Source organism: Nicotiana attenuata, unplaced genomic scaffold, assembly GCF_001879085.1.
Source record: "Nicotiana attenuata strain UT unplaced genomic scaffold, NIATTr2, whole genome shotgun sequence".
Taxonomy (NCBI): Eukaryota; Viridiplantae; Streptophyta; class Magnoliopsida; order Solanales; family Solanaceae; genus Nicotiana; species Nicotiana attenuata.
This window is the reverse complement of record NW_017673380.1, coordinates 52,298-66,642: the sequence shown is the minus strand read 5'-3', so window position 1 is coordinate 66,642 and position 14,345 is coordinate 52,298. Positions and strand designations below refer to the sequence as shown.

The 14,345-nt window shown below is 35.7% G+C and overlaps 3 protein-coding genes across 4 annotated transcripts; 2 read left to right on the top strand and 1 right to left on the bottom strand.

Moving 5' to 3' along the window:
* The first annotated feature begins 965 nt into the window (after positions 1–965).
* On the top strand, positions 966–4,469 carry LOC109216214 (F-box/kelch-repeat protein At3g23880-like). 2 transcript variants are annotated; one of them, XM_019380348.1, is made up of 2 exons: positions 966–2,468; positions 3,133–4,469. In XM_019380348.1, exon 1 carries the CDS (start codon positions 1,089–1,091, stop codon positions 2,454–2,456), a length of 1,368 nt encoding a protein of 455 aa, XP_019235893.1. In that variant the 5' UTR covers positions 966–1,088; the 3' UTR covers positions 2,457–2,468; positions 3,133–4,469. The 2 variants fall into 2 exon arrangements, with proteins under 2 accessions (XP_019235893.1, XP_019235892.1); XM_019380347.1 differs by having other exon boundaries at positions 3,125–4,469.
* Positions 4,470–4,793: 324 nt separating this feature from the next.
* LOC109216209 (F-box protein At3g07870-like) lies at positions 4,794–6,005 on the top strand. Its single transcript, XM_019380342.1, has one exon. The coding sequence runs from the start codon at positions 4,794–4,796 to the stop codon at positions 6,003–6,005; it is 1,212 nt and encodes a 403-aa protein (XP_019235887.1).
* Positions 6,006–6,825: 820 nt separating this feature from the next.
* LOC109216215 (membrin-11-like) lies at positions 6,826–10,833 on the bottom strand. Its single transcript, XM_019380349.1, has 4 exons — positions 10,426–10,833; positions 8,310–8,430; positions 8,075–8,224; positions 6,826–7,241 (listed from the first exon to the last, which is right to left on the bottom strand). Exons 1-4 carry the CDS (start codon positions 10,740–10,742, stop codon positions 7,080–7,082), a joined length of 750 nt encoding a protein of 249 aa, XP_019235894.1. The 5' UTR covers positions 10,743–10,833; the 3' UTR covers positions 6,826–7,079.
* Between the last annotated feature and the right edge of the window lie 3,512 nt (positions 10,834–14,345).

Genomic DNA, 14,345 nt, shown 5'->3' with positions numbered 1-14,345 from the left:
GTATATTTTCACAAAATAGGATTTGGAAAGGATAATGCATGCGTAAACCTTACTCCTATTTTGTGAAGATAGAAAGGCTATTTTCGATAAATTCTTGCCTCAAAAACTTTTCAAACCAGGTTTGAAAAAAAAAATAGTGAAGAAGTTATGTTGAAATAAAAAAATTTAGTAACCACAATAAAATAATAAAGTAATAAAAATAGCAACACAAAAAAGTAACAGGTAGTAATAGAAATGAAAGTCTAAGAAAATACGAAAATGATGATGATGATAATAACAACAACAACAATAACAACAATAATAATAAGAATACTACTACTACTACTAATAATATCGACATGGAAAATACGGAACAAATACTAGGCGTGCTTGGTATACTGGCGGCAAACGGCCGGGTTGGGTCGGATATGTGCGGGTCAAAACGGATTATGCAAAAAAAATGAATAAAATATTAATACGAATAAAAAGTTGATTAACTGGCAATAATATTGATATATCCATATTGAATATGATCACTTTTGGGAGGATTTCTAGTCTCTCAAATTTGATTCTTTACAAAAAAGTTAAACCCATTGGTTATTTATTCTTAAGTGAATAATATGGATTTTATCCATATTTGATCCATTTTTAACAAGTTTATTATCCAACTTATTTTTTTATAGCACTATAAATAAATAATAATTATTTTTATTCATTTTGCTACTACTACTATAGATATACTTTTGATAAAAGTATTGAATCTAACTTAAGTATCAATTTTCAATATTTCATTGACTGCAAAAAGTTCGATTAAGTGTGTAAAATTAATATTTGCTGTCCTAATTTATGGAGCATTGCCTCTAGCACAATTGTTTTTTTTTTTTTTTTTTAGAATAAAAAGTTTAAAATTAAATTATTTTAAATTTGAGATGAGCACTCAACAATTTCCCAGCTACCGGCTATGCACGTTTCCGGTAACCTCATCGTCATCTTCCACCAAAGAACAAAAACTAGGGCTACTTTACTTCTAATTCATTCATTTCCTAGCTCAAAAAGCTCACATATACTGATATTCAATCACGTCAATATTTCTGTAAGCTGAAAATAAAATGTCAGATTATCTACCGAAGGATGTGCTTGTCGAAATTCTATCAAAACTACCTATAAAATCTCTAATTCACTGCACAACCGTATGCAAATCATGGTATTCCTTAATCACAAACCCTAATTTCATTTCTGTACATCACAATACCCAAATCATCAGCAACACCAATCGCCGGCCTTTATTATTCGTTCGTCACTACAACATGTTCGACAGGGTCGAACGTTACGCGTTACACTTCGACGATGAAGATGAAAATGATTCCCCGGATGTTGATTCGTTCCAGGAATATCTAGAGCTGAAATGCCCTGAAAAGAGTCGTAGTGAGTATTTAAGAATCGTTGGTTGCTGTAATGGTCTTATTTGCCTTTCTGATGATTATGATAAATATACGGATACAGTGATTTTATGGAATCCTACAATTCGTAAACATTTGAAGTTGCCCAGGCCTAATTTAGGGTATAATGGACGTGGGTCTTGTATTTATGGGTTTGGATTTGATGTTGTGAAGAATGATTATAAAGTTGTTAGGGTTCTTTATAATAGTACTGCTACTGAGGATTATAAGTTGCAGTTTCCACCAACTATTGAGTTTCTTGATAAATTGAGGGCAGTTAAATTCTTGGTTCCACCTGGGATTGAGGTTTTCTCTTTGAGTAGTGGGATATGGAGGAGCATTTCTGATGTGGGTCCTTCGTATATTTTGCATCAGAATCATTCTGTTTCGGCTTATCTTAATGGCGCTGTTCATTGGATTGCATCTAATTCGAGTGATGATGATGATGATGGTAATGGTGATAGTAGCAATAATAATAACAGTAGTAGTAGCAGCAGCAGCAGCAGCGTCGGTAATAATAGAGATGATAGCTTTATTGTAGCATTTCATGTGGGAACTGAAAATTTTAGTGAAATAAGTTTGCCAGATAGTGTTGCTGAGAGAAATGTGATGAAATTGGATGTGATGGTTATGGGCACGTCGCTCACGCTAGTCGAGTATGAAAAGTTTTGGCAGAGTGATTATTGCTGGATATGGGTGATGAAAGAGTATGGTGTGGTGAAGTCTTGGAGTAGACTTCATAATATTGATTTGAGAGGAGGGTTCAGGAATATTGTGGGATTTAGGACTCACGGCGAGTTATTGATTTCTGCCAGAATGGTAGGAATGGTTTCATACAACCCCAAGAAGATAAGCATAAGCTATCTTGGAGTCCATGGCACCAATCGCTCGTTTCATGGTGAGCCTTTTTTCGAGAGCCTGGCTTTAGTCGGGAAAGAAGATAGATTTGTAGAGCGGGCAAATTCGACTGCTGATGTTGTTCAAGAAGTTGGTTCTGTACTGGATAGCGGTGAAGATGAAACTGAGGAACATACATGATAGTTGATCCAGGTAAACTGTGTTCATAGTGATATCAAAGAGTAAACTGACCTTAATGAAACATTTTTCTAGATTAATTGATGATATGTAGAGGTGTTGTTCTTTCCATCTCATACAGTGTGGACTCCTATAAGCTGAAATTTATATGAATATACATGTTTTCCTGTAGATGTTAACACTAAAGCTGTAGTAAGGGTATTAGACAGTTATTTGTATTTGTCATGTTTTTTTAGGGATAGTCCTACCTAAGAAGAAGATTGTCTAGAAATTGGTCAATGGGACATTTCTTCTTGTAAGATGCGATGATCAAAAAATTATATCTCCGCCATCCTATATCTGCCAAATATTGGCAAATTTGATTCTTTCTTTGGTTGTGCAAATGATTATGATATTATCTGGTGTATGCATGCAAACAATTTCTGAGTGGTGTATGCATGCAAACAATTTCTGAGGGCCATCGGACTGGGTAAAACCTGAATTAACCGTGGTGCACTTGCGGGAAACTCCTTGCCGAGGGCCCGTGCACCCCCGGGATTAGTCGGGTCTCTTAGAGACTCGGACACCCGGCCCAAAATAAAAAATAAAAGATATTATCTGGTGTATGCATATTTATTTATTTATTAGTGTGAAATGATCTTTCAGGACTGAAAGGGACTTATATTTTGTAGTTCTACAGATCTACTTTGTATATGGAGAAGGTGCACGCATACTGGGGGAGCCTTTAAAACACTGAGTCAATGGTTCATATAGTAAATTCTACTTTTGGTGGCTTCACATCAAAAGGATTTCATGGCGGTTCTCATGTGGCTTCAAACAATTGTTGTAGGTCACATAAAGGACACTTCAGTTTTTAAATCTAAGGAGGCATGTTAGTGATCCAAAAAACTCCCGAGGTTCCTCCTGCTGCAACTTCATCCATCTGCCTTTTCTGCCCCAGTTCTCCAAGCATCGTATGCCATGACCCCCTCCTCCCTGAAACTCCATTGCGGAACCTAGCGTACTGCTGTGTCCAATCCTCCATTGGGCGTTAGGGTAAACTGAGCTGAAGAAACTGGTGGAAATTTAGGGGAGATGTCGGGGGAAGCAGTATCGGGAGGATTACATGTCATTCAGAAATTGGAGGAGTCCTGCGCAAAGAAGCGTACTGCTGTTTCCAATCCTCCATTGGGTGTTAGGGTAAACTGAGCTGAAGAAACTGGTGGAAAGTTAGGGGAGATGTCGAGGGAAGCAGTATCGGGAGGATTACATGTCATTCAGAAATTGGAGGAGTCCTGCGCAAAGAACCGTACTGCTGTGTCCAATCCTCCATTGCGTGTTTGGGTAAACTGAGCTGAAGAAACTGGTGGGAAGTTAGGGGAGATGTCGAAGGAAGTAGTGTTGGGAGGATTACATGTCGTTCAGAAATTAGAGTGACTGGGCAACAAACTAATATCTCAGCTGAGATCTTTTATAAGCCTCTGGACTTTCATAAGATGTAAGGGAATTCAAGACAAGTTGGGCAACTGCCTAATCAGTATCTTGACGAGCCAATGATATCCTTCTCCGCTTGCAGTTTTTGTTCATGTGTTATTATGTCTATGCTTGTTCTCCTTGGTAATGGTCATCCTGTCTCCTGACATTGACATAAATCTCTGTCTGCCTCTCTCTCTCTCTCTTGTGTTGGCCGCTCAAGGATGTAAACTTTTTGTCTGATTTAGGCAACTGTTCTCAGGAATACTAGATTGTAGCAACACAACAGTTGGATGAAGATTTTATCGGAGAGGTTTACTGGTTCACGCCTTGGATTGTCAAGCGTCCTCATGTGATGCTAGCTTCTGACATCGCCACCTGATCCAATGTTTCTATTTTCTTTTCATGACTAGTAAAATGTATTTGCATACTTGCTCAGTGTATATATCTAGGAAATTTAAGGGTTTTCAAATATATTTTTTGCAATGATGGGTCATGATAGATCTTTTTGCTACTTGTACAAAACAAAAGAATTCCCAGGCTACATGATAACAGATTCTCACACCTCAAGCAGTTTTAAATGAGGAATATTCTGATGCAAGTTGTTATTTATGTACTTATTGTCCAGCTAACTTATGATGGGGACATGAAGTTAGAATACTAATTCCCAGGCGGACAAAAAGTAACGCAATCAACATTTTTGTTTCAATCACCTTGTCAGTTTGTGATGATTGATAATTGTATTCAACTCTTGTCCCCTTATACCTGCAAAGGTGCTCTTCATCTCTGAGTTTCTTACTTTGTTAGTACTTATCTTCAGATCTGATGTCTTGAGAGGATACCTAACAAAGGTTTCTGTGCTTTGTTAGTTCTGATATTACTTTGTTCATGGACTCCATTCATAAAAGAGAAAGGAAGCCGGCAGGTGAGAGCAAAAATCTGATGGATAGTCTGCAAAATGAAATAGCACTCGACATAGTTTCGAGGCTTCCTATTTCATCTCTCATTCAGTTCAGGTTTGTATGCCAAACGTGGAATATGTTAACACATGATTCACGCCTTGTCGATCTGCACTTGACTCGTGCATTGAAGATCAATCCATGCATCATCTTTAAAAGTTACCATCCTCAGAAAGAGCAGCTTTTCTTTGTTGAACTGTCTGATCATGATGATGATGAACACACATTGAGAGAGATTCAGATTCCCTTTTCAGCATCCATGGCAAAATTTCGAGTAGTAGGATCATGTAAAGGCCTGCTATGTCTATCTGGCGTCTACGACCATCAAGCTGTGTACATATACAATCCTTTTTCCACAGAACACAAGAAGTTGCCACATTGTAATCATGAGCTTGAAGTGAATGAGGTGGTTTATGGTTTTGGATTTCATCCTGCTACTAATGATTACAAGGTTATTAAAATAGGCTACTATCCTCATGTCTACTATGCAACTTGGTCTCCGGTAAATACACACGATCATGATCTTCCACGTTCAGAAGTTCACGTGTTCTGCCTAGGAAGCAATACTTGGAGAAATTTAGGGGAATTACCTTACAAGCTTCATCATTCACCTGGTGTTTTGGTCAGTGGAAGACTCCATTGGGTGACTAGATTTAACTGGCACCTTGATCGCCTTATCGTTTCCTTTGACCTATTTAATGATACATTTCAAGAAGTTCCACGACCTGACTTCAATGTCAACTTATTTCATTGTAGTTATCATCTGGCTTCACTCAGAGGGTGTCTATGCGCGTGTTTATTAACCTCTAATGGCGAGAACTTGGAAATTTGGATCATGGAAGAGTATAACAAGAAAGAATCTTGGGTGAAAGAGTACAATATTGGAGCTTCTCCAATTGTGGGTCAAGATTTGTCACCCCAATCATATGACATTTGGAGGACTAGTTTGCAGAAGGCAACTGTTAAAGTGATGTGCATACTTGAGAATGGTGACATCTTGCTAGATTGTCAAGGTGGGATTTTGGTTGCCTATAGCATACATGAGAAAATTTTGAAGATCATAAGCATTTCTAGTATGCCCAAGTCCTGTCAAGCAATTGCTCATGTTGGAAGCCTTAATTGGATAGCTAACCTCACTTAGTTTGAAGTGGTAAACAACGTCTCTGAATCCTTTTGTCAGAGAATATTGTTGTGTGTCAACTGGCCATTCTTATCCTTTCTCTATGTATTATATGTTTCCTTAGCTTTTGGCTGTATGGACACATTGAAGAAATCAATAAAACCAGATTTTTCTTTTATCTTTTCTCTCAACTTTCATTTAGTTTTCCTTTGTTTAGCTTCTTTGCATTCCTGTGCTAGCTTTGGTTTTAGCAGTTCCATTTTTTAACATAAATGCCTTATTAAACCTCCAAGAGGCTAAAACTCCTGAATTGGAAGAATGTGGAGTTCGATGGTTATGTTTATCCCAAATCGTAACAGAGCAGAGACAGAGTAGCAACTAAAATATGATTACCTAGGAAGAATCGGACTACAAAGTCACCAGAAAAAGCAGTTTATGGTTTTATTTTTTGTTTCATTTTTCTGTCCTTAGTTCTTTAGTCCTAGCAAATATTAGAAAATGGAGCAAGCTAAGATTTAAAATCAGTAGCTTACTAACAGAACCCTGTAGGAACAGAATGTCCTGATACGTTAGGCACCTGTTTATAATAACCCAAGTTATTCTAAAGGCATACTAGAAGACATAAAGATAGAATCTTTTCTAATTTAAAAATTCAAAACTTTGCGGAGTTGGACCTGGATTGAATATAGGTTTTAACCATAGGGTTTTCTTGCTCGCTTGGATGCTCCACGCTGGAACTCCTCTGTTGACATTGGTTCATTTTTGGTATAGCTACTGAGAATTTGATTCAATCTATAAAAGTTAAAAGCCAAGAAGGAAATGACAGTAGCTTACCTTTTAACCACAATGAGATGCAATCATACAACATAAACTTGATAACATCAATGATACACCAGTTGTGTTTCCAAAAAATGATGTTCATTTTGACATTTACATTGCAATGCTTATCAAGATCTGCACATCAGCTAAAAATGGCTACACAAGTCGGATTCCTCTCTGATTCCTTTCAAATCACTCTCACAATTTCATTGTCTCTCAATACTACCACAAGAAAAAGTGCTCATTTTAATAGTCCCCTTGATGATATAGCACCTATCATCTTGTCCACCTCCAAATGAAAATCAGGATTACAATTGTTAAGACCATCCCTGCATATTTGATCCATCGATCAGCACGATTCCTCTTCTCAATGAGTCTCATAACAGAATTCGACAGGCCCAAAGTGTTAAGCACATCCAGCGCTTTACGTTGAGCTCTCTGCAACAATGTTTAACAAAAGACCATCAGTTTAACCATAATGCTCGAGACTGACACAAAACTTTAGAAGTAATAACAGTGATAGTGACAAAAATTGTGTTTTAACAAAAGTGATAACTAATGTTGACCATCTTATATCATATGTATTCCTTTACATAGTATAGCTTTTCCATATTTAGCAAAGGGGTTGATTTAAAATACTCAAGGCCCTGTTGATTTAAAAAGCAAAGCTCTGTGGCCCAAAGTCAGATGAACAAGTTTCCCCTTTCAACCAGGAATCCAGACCCAAAAGTTTTGGAAAAATACACTTGCAGCCAGAGTTTGAACAACAGAAACCTAAAACAAAGAGGAGTTTTTAGCTCTCCTTACTTTACACTTTTGCTTTGCCACCACATTTCTTCTTTTTGCTATAAAAGAGTTAGTAGTAAGGAGCAAAACTCGATTAACCATTCCTCTTAATTATTTTTAAGTCCGAATAGAAAAAAATCTCTATATCATATTGCCGTTCAATCTCTAAATTCTTTTTGTTTCTATTTATCAATCTCTAAATTCTATAAACAAAACATGGAGGAAGAATCATACTTCTGCAAGCTAATATAAATCGACTTATTCACCCTCCCGTCTTTCAGCCACATATATCTAGTGAAAAGTTATATAACTTGGAACGATAAGATAGCATAATGGCATCACCAAACAGGCATCATTTTTCCACTTTCCAGGCAAAAGAATCCCCAGCATGTTTCAGCATTTAAATCTCATATCAAGGCAGTAACAAACAAAACAAGTTTCTATGCTGTACAGTATGTAAAGGAGTAGTCTCTGTTGAAAAGTACCTTCAAACGATCCCTTTGCTCACTATATTTAGACAGAATGGCCACACCTGTTGCCAAGGTTTCTTCCATCATTCTTGATGACCTACGAGCAGATTGCATCGCCTGTGCTTCGTCATCGAAAATCCTCAGAACATGGGATGAATCACCATTCTAAAACAATAAATAATCCATTAGAAGGAAACATCAGAGTATCATAATAAAATTTTATAACACCTGTAAGAAAACAATGCCATACAGCTCTCCCAATCAGTTCTGCTCTTTCCCGGGCTTCTTGCATACGCCGCTGATGTCTTAAATTGTATTTATCCAAACTAGCTTTCAAAGAGTCAGCTTCTTCAGCCACTTGTTCTACTTTTCTGCACAAGGAAGACATAAACACAGCATTGAGCATGCACTGAAGAAGCTCCAAAAAAGCATGACCTTCTGTTTACTTCCAGGCTATACAGTCAACTTAATCAGCCACACCATAATTCAGCAAACAGGCACATCAGTTATTGCAAGTTGGTGCTTTCTCCACTATGCTTTCTGGACCATTTTTGCATAATTCCCCTATATGCATATATAGCTTCTCTTATGTCATCCTAGAAGAGCTATTCCAACAATCCAGTGACTTGACTTCTTCTTCTTTTATTTGGATGAAATTAATTTTTTTTTTTTTTTTACAAGGAGTGGCCTGCAACTAATTTTATCGTAGACGAAGAGCTTTGTAAACCTAGACTAACATAGAATATCGAAAGTCACCCATCTAAATCTGCAGCCATCCTTCGAAAGGGTGGATACACATTCTTCCAATTCATTTAGTTCAATGGCACCTAAAAGGATGAAAAGAAAAGGGGGGACTGATTAATTTTCTCAAGTCCCTTCAAAGTGGCTTTTCTGTTCTTTATCTACAAAAATGATTTTTATACTTGAATCACCAAATTATTCAAAAGTAGACACCAAGCGAAGTTGTTCACTGAACTTTACAAAAAGGAATCTATATGAGATTTTAAGCCTCATTTACTAAGACAAAAACACAGTAACTCAAGCATTGTAGACTACATTTCTAATGTCAAACCTATTCATATTCCACATAAAAAAGTGTACCTCATCAACTGAATGGACAACCAAATACCCCGAGCGATGCAGACTAACAACTGTAAAGTGAAATTCAGCATTTAAAGAAAAGGAAGAGCTGGAGAATATGATTTATGCCAGCTTAAAAATAATTAAGATTCAGCTCCTCTGTAAGCCTCTTCACCAGTTTCCCTCTGAGGACTCAAATTTTACACGGGAAATGATCTTAACTAGAGTTTGAAGCCGTAAATAAACAGCTTCCAAATTTAAACATACTCAAACGGTGAAACAAATAACTTCGGCTAGCTCTATCTACTCTTACAATAAAGACAAAACCTAACACTTAGAAGGAGAACAAAAGGGAAAAAACAGATGCAAATATTCGGGGGAGAAAACAAGAGAAAAAGTTAGAGCAGCAAAATGAGTAGAATACTTTATTTTCATATTCTTAGCTAAGTTGAAGGATTAACCCGAAAGAATGTCAAAGTACAAGCTAAAATAGCTTAGATCAAATAGTAACCAAGTGTCTAAATTCTATGAATTCATCTATTCACAACTCTTAGATCATTTGGTTTCCTTTATCCATAATATAGTTAGCTGAATTTTCAAGGCGGTTCTGAGCCTTATCTCTGTTATGAGAAGAAAAAAAAATTGCTACAAGTGTCATAACCTTTTTATGTTTTCAGTTTAATTCTACATATTGCTAAAGAAAGCGGTAAGATCATTCCATTCAACAATTCCCATCCTCTCTTCCTCGTTTCATCCAGATGCCATGAATTTGTTGGGATTCTTTGTCATTCGTTTCTCAGTTTTGACCATATTTACTCCATTTGACATTACATATAGAACTTGCATTGCTGTATCTCTCAAATTAAATTTTCTCCTTAACTGACGCTTTACCTTGGGATCTCAATCTAAATGCTTTAATTTGATGACAAAATACCTAGTCTTCTGGCACTAAACTTTTACACAATTCATCCACAATGCACTGGATTTTCAGATCTGATGATAAGATCTTATAATTATTGAACAAGCTAGATTTTCAAACATTTTCACCTTAATCGAAGAAATCAACCACACTAGACCATAAATCGCACAAACATCGAACATCAAATTCAACTTATCAATCAACTGCGTTTCAATCCCAAACTAATTGTATCAGCAATATAAATCCTCGTATACATTCCGCTCGTATCACTCCAATACGACATAACTTGTATTTTAAAGCAAACCAAATAATCAATCTCAATGTCGGAGATCAAAATTCAACTTGAAAGAATGAAAATGAAGCGTACCTTTTCCAGAGATCACGCTGGGATTTGGCAGGTATAGATCGCCAGAGAAGTTCCATTTCGGAGCATAGAGACTGGATCTGAGCGATATCTTTCCTTACGGCGTCAAATGATTGTTCCGAAGGATCGACTATAGCGGTGCTCGAAGATGACGATGGGATGGAAGATGAAGAAGAAGAGGAAGTGTACTCGAAACGCTCGAGCCTCTCCAAACCATCTCGAGACTTGAGTAAGAGCCGCCTGGAGCTTTGGTAAAGGTCCGATAAACTTCCACCGCCGGCGACCGAATTTCCTTCTCCGATCCCAACCGCCATTGCCATGGTTCTCACGTGTCTTTTGAGAGCTTCAGCTTTTGATCGATGAGAATTTCGGTGTAAAATTTAGAATATTATAGAAGAATACCCTTATCACACACAGTACTAATTATGCAGGTTATAATGCAAGAATTGCTAATGCATAATTAATATTGAAGATATATTTAATTATTAATAAAAGAAATTATTATATATTAATTAATTAATTTAAAAGGAAGATTTGATCTTTAAATCTTTGTATTATCTATATCTATATCTATACTATATTAAAAGCACCAAGGCCCTATGCGAAATGTCGTTAGCCTTTTTTAATCTTTTAAAATAGAGTTTATTATGAGCAAAATAGTCATTTGATTATTTTTCTAATATTTGACAATAATTATTTTAATTGATTTCCTACTATTTAGGAGTAGTTACCTTTTAGGTTTAGTTTTTTTTTCCGTCTTTTGTTTGTTAATGAACTAGGAAGTTTTGTATATTTCTGAGTGTTAAATATCTCCTTTTAGGTTTAGGAGGGTAACGATATTAAATTCTTACAATTCACACTAGGTTTCGTTTGTTTTCTAATTTCATTCATATTTAGATTTCTCCTTTTAGGTTTAGGAAGGATTTTTATTTAATAAAATAAGTTTTTTTTTGTTAATAAACTTTTGATAAATTAATTCTTTATAAATATATGTTAGGTAAAACACGTGCATTTTGAACTCAGTTTAGGAGTTTTTATTTTTTAATAATTCTTTTGTGATTTGGAACTGCACATAATTTGACTTTTATATAATTATTTTTTAATAATTCTTTTGTGATTTGGAACTACACATAATTTGACTTTTATATAATTATTTTTCTGTTTAGAATTGTACACACGAGTACTTCTAGAAAAGAAGTACAATTCCAATTTGTCATCATCAAAACTTTGTTGTTCAGTAGCAGTTAACAAATTAAGGGTTTTTATGTTCTTTTTCTTTGACTTTGAGCAAAAAGTTTTTGTAGTTGAATTTTACATTCACATATTTATATTAGTGGTTATATTTTACAGCCACGCATTTGTATTAATAGTTTGTATTCACGTATTAGCAACATGAAAAAAAATCTATTTTTTATAAAATTAAAATAAAACCAAAATACGACGAGTAGTGGGATCCTGATCAGCTAAGCCTTGGCTAAACCTTGGATATCCAAGTGGATTACCTTTGGGAGTTAAGTCGAAGATCACAATGGTCTTGTGAGCAGTTTTCTTTCATAATGTTTTCTTATGGCCTCACCTCTGAAACTCGACAAAGCTGCCTACCTTTCTTTCAATGCTTTAAGATAGAAGTACGTCGAGTGTAGGGCTTTCACAATCTCCGTCCAGACGGATTTGATTGCTTATTTTATTCCTTCTCTGTTCCTGGAAATATATCAAGATCAAGGATGTTAAAAAAGACCGAGTCAACCGATAGATCAAAGAGTTATTTTTTCTAAAGCGGCATTCTCTCTTCTATGTATCTTTAATTGAATTATGAACTTCAGGTGTTTAAATAGTTCAACTAGAAATAATAGCTGAACCAGCATAATAAAAAAGCTAGCAAAAAGGCAGGCTCATAGTCAGATTCGGCCAAATAAAGCAGTGTTCTTGCATCTTTGAAATCGTCTAAGCCTTGCACGATTAGTGTTGGGTTTTTGTTGTATTTAATTAATATATTAAATACTTAAAAAGAGGGTGAATGGGAAATGGAGGAAAATAAAATTATGAGTGAAATTTTAAGTTTTCCCCCCTGGCAAATGGACATTGTCCCATATTTGAAGAGGAAGAGATTTTTTATGGGTATATAAGCAATTGCTCTTCTTCTAGCTCTTAAAGAGTTGAGAAGAAGGCAAGCCTAGCGCCGTCGTCATCGCTCGCTCGGCTACGGCTACGGTTACGGCTACGACTTCGGCTACGGCTTCGGCTTCGGCTTCGGATTCGGTCAAATGATCGATCGATTGATTAATAGAAATGTTATTAAATATTTGTTTTAATAACAGAATATTAATCCGTTTTTCTGTTTTGGTAACAGAAAAGTAACTACCCTCTTCAATTTTGCCTCTTTATTTTCCCTATTTATTGTTGAGTAAATGGCCATTTATGTAATGGCATTTATGCTGTGGCCGTTTTGCATAAACAGCCATTCTGAAGAGTTGCATCTCTTCAGATTTCAGCACACCAGTGTGTAATTCGTTCTATCCTGGGAGGAAATAATCCATAACCTTGGGTACTAGGAGGGGATTAAATTCCTTAAGGAAACACTGTGAATTCAGTGTGCTCGAATTGGTTTTATGTCATTTCTGTTTATGTTCATTTCTGTTTATATTCATTTATATTTCCAGAATTATTTTACAAATACAGTCTACTAACAATTAGTAGTTGCATTTTGCATTAATGTTTAACCAATACATCTTTATTTTGGTATTTTTTATTGTGAATCTTGGTTGAACTTGACAGTCTCCATATTGAATTAGACTTTGTGCTTCAACCTTTTGTCAAGCTATTTCTTCTACTATATTCCCATGATCCCATATAATAAACTACAATATAACTAAAATATTTGACGCGGTACACACGTGCAACGCACGTACACTAAAGCTAGTTAATATAAGCATCCTTATAATATTATTCCACATTTATCTTGCTTATAATAATACCTAAATGCAGGGCCGGATTCATAATATAACATACGAGTTCATGTGAACTTATATCTATAAACATCCTCTATATTAAGAAATTTATTAAACACTATAAATATTTAACGGTGAATTCATAAACTTCATCTTGCAAGTATTATTTAGTAATCTAACATTGTATTAAATTTTGTTGCGATTATCCTTTTCGTTATGTGATCAACTAAATATTATAATATCTTATGCGAAATTTTATGTTGGAATTAGTTATTCCAAACTATCAACCAAACGACCCCTTAATTATCAAAACAAATAATTACAATGGATCACTTTGATTAGGTGCTATTTTTACCTTTTTTTTTCTTCTTCTTTTACCTAAGCAATACTATCAAATATACCAATCACCATGATCATATCATCGCATGGGGCAAGTGCACTAGCTACTTTCAGTGATGCTATTTAGAGATTAGCTGGAACTTATTTTTGCCCTGAAATTTCAAACTAAAAATCTTAACTTCAAATTGAACTGAAAAACTGAAATTCAGGATACGGTGGCTAATTCCTAATTAGCATCCTTTTAGAGTAGCTACTTGGTGTCATTTCTACCTCTTTTGCCTAATAAAAACTCAAACAAGTCCCACGTACCGAGTGACCATGGTTGAGTTACTGGATTAATCGAATCGTATCACATACTTTAGTTTACCTTGCATTTTTGCAATGTTCTCATGTCTTAACTCGTGACGCCTTAGTCAGACGACGACAACTCTTACTATAAGCAAATATTAAATTAGGAGAATATCAAATCTATTTTTCTTATTGCTTCACTCTTCTTTATTTTGAATTTAATACTCTGTATCTTAATTATAGGTGTTAATCGGGGCGGGCTGACTCGTTTTCAACCCGCTTCTACCCGGGTCAGCCCGTTACTGTAGCTTAATGTGCGGGTGGGGACGGGTTTGTCGGGGGGGCGGG